This window comes from Sorghum bicolor, chromosome 1 (genome assembly GCF_000003195.3).
Source record: "Sorghum bicolor cultivar BTx623 chromosome 1, Sorghum_bicolor_NCBIv3, whole genome shotgun sequence".
Classification (NCBI taxonomy): Eukaryota; Viridiplantae; Streptophyta; class Magnoliopsida; order Poales; family Poaceae; genus Sorghum; species Sorghum bicolor.
The window spans coordinates 16991889-16999964 of NC_012870.2; the positions used below are offsets into that span (position 1 = coordinate 16991889).

At 39.6% G+C, this 8076-nt stretch overlaps 1 protein-coding gene across 1 annotated transcript; it reads right to left on the minus strand.

Moving 5' to 3' along the window:
- Window positions 310–4164, minus strand: LOC8065680 (probable serine incorporator). The gene is made up of 6 exons (XM_002466883.2): window positions 3791–4164; window positions 2249–2488; window positions 1717–1828; window positions 1456–1630; window positions 999–1239; window positions 310–921 (listed from the first exon to the last, which is right to left on the minus strand). Exons 1-6 carry the CDS (start codon window positions 3972–3974, stop codon window positions 626–628), a joined length of 1248 nt encoding a protein of 415 aa, XP_002466928.1. The 5' UTR covers window positions 3975–4164; the 3' UTR covers window positions 310–625.

Sequence of the window (8076 nt, forward strand, 5' to 3'; positions counted from 1 at the left end):
AAAAAAAAAAAAAAAACCTGCTGCTTGTAACTAGGTGTGAAGAGTTCTTTCTCCCCATGGGGGACATGCGCGTTGCTAGTTGGGAGACGCATCTTCAATCAGCCCTGCCTGTGTAGTGGGAGGACAGGTCCCTGAGCAAACGGCACTCACCGTCGAGGCGTCCACCACTGTCACTGTCTCGGCATATGTGGCTAGCAGCACGGCAGGCAGAAGCCCTGACCTTCATGCTTTCAATCAGTAATTTTACCCACCAAGGCACCAACTAATCACTTCCTTAGAGGCACATTCCAAAACTGCAATCATCCACGCTGCAGGTCTATAAACACGAATTACGAGCAATAGACGGTATTCTTTACAAATGATAACTGTCGTCATTACAGAGTCAACCGCAACTTGACCTCATGTCACATATAGCTATGACTTTAAAATCCACAACCAACACTCGGCCGAAACATATTTTCTACAAGGCCACACAAACAGGTACTAACCACTACCACCACATTAGGCAAGCCAGATAGCATACAGATAATACCAGATCCCTACCAATTCCCAACTTCTGCTTATTCATATTCACAATCTGCAACTAACAATACTAAACAACTCATAGGCTATCGGTGCGGGGTGCCTAGGAGAAATCACGGTCTGGGAAGAGCAGTGGGGCGATGAGGGTCCAGATGTACAACGCGGCGGTGACCCACTCTGTGCAGATGCGCACCCAGACGGTTGTCCATCCAACATCCATCAGCTCTGATCTCTCTGATGCAGCGCTCGTCCAGCCAGTCAAGAGCATGGCTGAATACATGCTTGCAAGGGCGAAGATGAGGTGGAAGAAGGTGTAGGAATAGCTCACGGGGCGCGGTTCGCTTTCTTTGCCATCGCCTTTGCCATCCTCCTCATCACCGAGTAATGGGTTTTTGGCTCCTGCATGCATTTTTCATCACCATGACAGTCGACCAAGCATCCGGCTGTGCAGGGAGTTGTAATTGGAGTATTCTTACCAGATCTAGGAGATGATGGCGGCGAAAGGAATGTAGTCGAAGATCCAGCACGAACTGCAGAGTACACAACAGAGAGCACCGTCGTGAGCATCCCGAGTATAAGAGCACCCAATGAAACCTGCTTAGAATGCCTGTGAAGCCCATTGCACTCATAGTCATCCGGTTCACTTGAGAGACTTGTGTAGCACAGGTATGCACAGTAAACAGAAATGACAGAAGCAGGCATAACGCTTCCATTGACCTGGGAAAGGAAACAGTATTCCATTACACATAAACAGCAACATGTATCAGGCACCAGCAGAAAACTGTGTGAGCAATTGCATTAGAAATTTGGATCATTAAGAAAATCAAATGATTCAGATTTCTTCGTGCTTAACAATATTTATTTCAAAACTGCACATAAATACTTGTTTTTGTTATAGCTTGACGAGATTTGAAGTTTGAAGAGGTATATTACCTGGGGATGCAAAGCAACTATTGCAAATGCAAAAGCAAGGATGAATGTCATGACAATAAAGAACACATTGAGACCACAGTCATGACCGGAGGGATTAAACCACATGAAGAGCACACCAGAGAAGGCGAATGTAGAGAGATAGCAAACCACAGTCACTACCAGCAAAGCTATTTCCCTGAAATATCAAACAAGATGCCGTAATCAACATCACAAGAGACAAAGCAAGTTCAAGTGTCACTAGCCTGTGCTCAGCACACTAACCATTTTCGCTCTTCTTTCTCAATCCATGAGTCATTCCAATTATTTGTGAAGTCTAAAAGCATCACAACCTGTACTAGGAGAAAGAAGCCAGATCCAAACTTCGAAAGTACCTCTGCAAACCAATCTCAAAATTAGTGAAACTTCACTAAAAATGCCAACTGGCCCGTAAGGATTATGGGGCACCTCTACAATCTACCAATAGTTAGAAATGCAAAAGGAGGTATATGTAGTGCAATCTATGAATTAGCTGAAGCCATCAGAAGTTCTCTGACTTTGGAGATAATGTCAACACAAGGAAAAAAAAAGAAACCAACAAACTGAGGTGTCTGCCTGAATATAATGTATCAGTATATGCAAAAAAATTCAAGCCTAAATACACAGGTGGTAGAATTATCATGAAAAGAGATTATTTTAGATATCTGTAAACAATATTCATATGCATCTTGTTACTACAAACATGTTAATATAGTACACACTTGCAAAATTGCACTAAAGATAGAAAATGATGAGGAAAACGAGGTTACCAACTTACCATAAATAGTAATAACAATGTTTGGCACACAGAACATAAGAACAATGAGAACAGCCCATACAGCAACCTTTGCAATCCAGCCACCATGGTGCCATGCATCTCGCCGATCATTCTGGTCTTTCACACCAATCATCATGAGAGCAAATGTTGCAAAAAACAAGAAGTTCCCCAGGCTTACACGAAGAACAGCATTCATTTGAAACCATTCTTCTGGTGGTGTTTGATCAAATGCATTTATCCCTGCAATGCAATACATTACAGACTTACTAGCCACTAACATGATCATTAAATTAATGACTGAAAAGTCCATCTGATTTATCATAATAAGCTCAACGATTTGATGGATCAAAATTTCAAAACAAAGAAAAACAATTTTTGAAATAACAACTCTCTGTTTCTTCTTCTTCAACCGAAAAAAAACTCCAAAAGTTGATATTTTTACAAACCAGCATGCATTTATGGTAAATAGGCAAAGTTGTTCCCAGTGATGACAACAAAGACCACACAAATGCTCAACCATGCATGTGCATAAAAACCACACTGATGCATTTAAAAAACCATTAAGGCCCCATTTGGAATACAGACAGGATTATTTTTCTTGTTTCCTGCGTTTTTCTTGTGAAATTTCTACACGATTCCTGTGAAATTCCTGTGTTTCAAAGGGGCTCTAAGCATTGAACGACCATCCATGCTCAAGATTCTCAGCCTGTGCAAGACTTATGACTTATGAACTTGCACTCAAACAAAAATCACAGTTCTAGATATTACAGCACAGAAGAGGAATAACACTCGGTGGCTGTGCCTGTGCCTGTGCCTGTGCCCAAGAAAAAACATCTCGTAAATGTCAATGTACAGCTCGGGCGCTGTGCAGAAAGGACATCTGGTAAATGTAAACCGAAAAGATGCTCTATAGAACTTTCCACAACAACTATTATGAACCTTTTTTGTCTGCTAGTACTTTACAGGAATGACAAAATAGTAAAATATTCTACTGCAGAAATCCATTTCATCATGTGCAGCAAAAGAACGCTCTTCATTACTTTCGTGCATCTTGAGCCTTGAGGTTGAGGGACGTGGAGAAATTTAATGAATTCTACATCACATTCAAGAGAGCAAATGTTTACACGTACGTAAAGCTCATGAAACTATCTGACTTCCTTGGGAACTCCATGTCAAGGTGCCTTGGATTCATCATCTAGATCAAGCTAAAAACTGAAATCGTGCATGTGGAGGAACATAAAAAAAGGGTTAAATGGATGAGCCACGACAGTGACTATTTAATAGGCATCCGGTGGCGAATTCCCCAAGTCAGTTCACAACCACACAAAGGTAAGGTCGATCTAGCACGCTACATCACAATTAACTAAATAAATTAACTAGAACTGCCACAAAAATTGAAGATAGGAACTCCACGCAGGTCTATCGATCTTAGCAATTGGAGGGGGGGAAACAGCGAGAGCATTCAAAGGAAGAGGAATTAGGGCTATAGGATATGATGGGTTGGGGTCGCTGGAGAGTGAGTAGCAATTGTGGGACACATACATGGGATATGCTTGAGGAGCGGCGCGGCGAACTGGCGGAGCAAGAAGGAGAGGATAAGGGAGGCGGCGAAGAGGCCGCAGTAGGCGAGGCGCGCGGAGCGGCGGGACACGGCCGATGCCGCCGACGCGCAGAGGTTGCAGGTGCAGCCCGCGCAGGCGGACGCCAAGCACGACGCGCACCACATCCTGCGCCGGCGATCCTCTCGCTCCCGCGTGCGGAGCCGGGCTCCTCTTGTTCCTCGTCGGCTTTGGAGTTTGGACCCCGCTGAGCCTTCGAGACTCGAGAGTTGGAGTTCTCCGGTCCTCCTCCCGCCCAGAGTCCCAGTCCCAGCTCCGTGCGATGGTGCCTCTGTCTCGTGGACCGTTTATTCCACCAACCCGCTGCTGGCCTGCAGCAGCACCGGATCTCACTACAAGATTTTTCTAGCTTCTCATGTTGTCATGTCGACTATGGCCTTGTTTAGCATAGCTCAACTTCACTAGTAAAGCTGTCTTTTTAGAAAATAGCTTTATGAGTGACTTTCTAAATAAAGCTGAGCTGTTTTGGAGAAAGTGTTTGGCAAAATAGCTTCACCAACTACTTTATGCATAGTTGAGAGAGAGAAATGAGGGAGAAGCTGCAATAAGCTACTTTTTTCCAGCTTCATCCCAACTTATATCTTTGTGAGAGGAGGGGAAAACAGCTTCACCCATGAAGTTGTTTTAAAAATAAGTGTTTGGCAAAAAAAACAGCTCACAACAGCTTCATGAAGCTGTTGTGAGCTGTACCAAACAGACCCTATATTTAACACCAACTTAAGTCCGATTTGAAACGGCTTTTCCACGGGCTCCTTCAGCCGTTTGGAGCCATTTTGTACCAAAATAGATACAACTAAACGGCTTCACTCAACAAACCCCTTAAATCGTGCTTTCATAGAGGATATGTAGAGGGTGGAGCCAAAAATAGTGGTTTTTTCCGACTTCAACTTGCCCTAATAAGACCTTCTATGGTGTGTTTTACGAGAACATGTTTTAAAAAGCTCTACATGTGGAGTTGTTTGGCTAAATAGTTTGCTAAACATTTAAAAAAAAATAGTTTGCTAAAATGGCTCCAGCTCCACCAACGAAGTTGTCCATGAAGCCAAAGCAAACAAAAACTTCACTGATGAAATAGAGCTGTACGTGTCGAACGATGTCTAATTTTTAACTCATCAAGCACAAGTTTCATCATTTATTGAACCTTATTGAACCTGATGGGTAGCAGGGAAATTGCTAGTTGATAAGATTAGAATAGGTTGCATACCTTTTTTACGGTAGAGATAGCAACACACCTAGAAAAATATTAGTTCCACATCTAAATAAATTATATATTGCATAGGTTTTGACTATGTTGTTTTGGGGGCCAAAGGTTAGAAGTAGTTTTAAGTTGTTCAACCCACTCTTAGGCATTACGGTCCCTTTAAATTTCTTGGATGTGAAGCTAGGGTTATTGGGTGATATTTCCTAAAGCATGTGTGGTGATTATCAGTAGTGTTTAGGTGAGGTGTTGGGGTTGTGCAACCTAGAGTTTGAGATTTTAATTGGGAGATGAAACTAGTGATTAGAAAATGAACCATCTTGAGAGAAAAAAAAATTCATGAACTTGGATCATGGTAACTTAACTTTGAGACTTGAGCGACCCACACCAAGATCATGCCTAAGTCTTGCTCCTTCTTGCTTCTAGGTGAGAGATATGGATTTGAGCCAAGATCAAGATTTTCTTACAAAAATCACATAACTTCCATTGTGCAGGAGTTCGAGGAATTCATGAGATGATTGAGTGAGAGAGGGGTTTAAGCTTACACTTGAGATGATGTAGTAGCTAGCGGCCTTCTCCTTCCATTCATGAATGGTGAAATCAAAGATTAGGATTTGAGTTGGGATTTGGAAGAAATGAAAAGGGGATTTCTTGAGCTGATCCAAGGATTGAGATGGAGAGGTGATGACCTTCACTTTCTCCTTGAGATGATGATGCTTGGTCCTCCCTGACATTCCTTTTTCTTCTTTTCTTTCTCTTCCTTTCTTCTTTTCTCTCACTAGTTCTTCCTTCCTTTTCATCTTTATCAACTCTTCCAACCTTTCTTGGGACTAACATTTCTCATTAAGGTCATATTAGTCCCTAATTTGGACATCATCAATACACCAAAGACCATGTAGGGGACAAATGCACTTTCACTCTCGCCACCCGTGCTACACACGATCCTCAATCAGCGGTCAGTTTTAGAAATGACTATCCACGCCTTCGTTGTTAACCATCTCAACTTTAAAGCAACTAGGTATCTTTATCTTCTTTTTCCTTTTCTCCTTTCTTTGGAAGTACAAGGCACCGGTAGTGGAGGTTTAAATTGGGCTTTCACAAACTTTTTGCATAATATAAACATATTGCTTAGCCAAATTAATCATATGCTTAAGGTTGACAACAAAAAAGTTATACAACCTAAATTTTAATCCTCTGACATAAGAATTCTTAGAAATCATCACAAAAATAATAATAACAATTCTTAGGAATCATCACAAAAATAATAATAACAATTCTTAGAAAGTAATTTGTGAATGCAAAAAAGGGTCAGGTACACTTAATCTTTTGGTGATATATCCAAGTGTAGGTTCTCTTCATTTGTCCTATTTGGAGCACTTAGAACGTATTTCAATAAGTTCATATATTTCTTTTATTAAGCTTAACAGTGTTTCTGGTTCAGTGGAACAATCTATATCTCTTATAAAGATAAACACTACTAACTATTTCTCTTGTCATATAAAGTGTCTACATCAGCATCCACTAGAATATCCCGCTAGCACATTCAAGTATCTCACCATGCAAAGTGTCCATATTAACATCCACTAACACATGCCATTATATCTTCATTCAAGCTATTAACATTAAAAATCATATTATTTATTAACATATATTGCTGTATTATCAACGCCATATATATACATCTTTTGATTCTTAGTTATTAATATTTTAACCTATCTATATTTCTTCTTCCTACCCATGGCAATGCACAGGGAATCCTCCTAGCTGTTTATGTTTATTAGAACAAAAATATCCTAGATTGAGTTGAAAATCACCACACTCATAAGAGAATATTGTTTTTAGTTTATAAGTAAAACATTATAGCTTTACACATGAAAAACATACTTTGTTCAAGTCAAAAGGGTTTCTAGCTTCAATTGAAAATAGATATTCAACCTTAATAAAATATAAAAAATATTATGTTTACTTATTTTTTATATACTAATAAAACAATATTTTTTTCACATAATTAGATGATACCTCGTGCGTTGCCGCGAAATTTGTAGTCGTGTATAGGTGGAGATTAGTGCAGTGAGAAACAGTGGAAAAATATCCTAGATTGAGTTGAAAATCGCCACATTGATAAGAGAATATTGTTTTTAGTTTATAAGAAAAACATTATAGCTTTACACATGAAAACATACTTGGTTCAAGTAAAAAGGGTTTCTAGCTTCAATTAAAATAGATGTTCAACCTGAATAAAATATAAAAATGTTCTGTTTACTTATTTTTTATATACCAATAAAACATTATTTTTTTTACATAATTAGATGATACCTCGTGCGTAGCCGCGAAATTTGTAGCCATGTATAGGTGGAGATTAGTGCAGTGAGAAATAGTGGAAGGAAGAAATAAAAGCATTGGTCATTGAAGCATGCACATGATTGTTTTAGAAAACATATAAGTTGGTAGCTGCTTATAAGTTGATTATAAAATCGTGAGCATATTTTACAAAGAAAAAAAATCAATATATACCATCCCTTCTATATCACTAGAACATGTAAGTTTCCCCATTGCTATTGAATTTAGTTTTTGCATTCGTTATATCCCACCGTTGTTATTTTTACCACTACATGGAAGCCATGGTTATGCAATTAAAATGGCCAGCCTTTCAATAGCTTATAAATCCGACTAATGAACTGTTCAGGTTATGGACGTTTTGTAATGCAAACTCACACTAATGGAGGAACAAGTGAGTGGTTGTTTATTTGTGCCGCATGTACAACTCGAAGGTGGTAATGTAGCTTCATGAGATCATAGATACTGTATATCTGTTAGTGGGGGTCTCCTTAGTTACAGTAGATAGTAGATTGAAGTCAAAGTTCCTCTAGCCGTTGATAGTGTCCTGTATAAAGAAATAAAAATACGAAATAAGAAGAATAATAAAAAATAAAAACAGTGAAAGAAAAAAAATTGCAAAAAGAAATACTCTACGCGAAAAACAGCGGCCCAGAAAAGGCCCATGCGCTCCC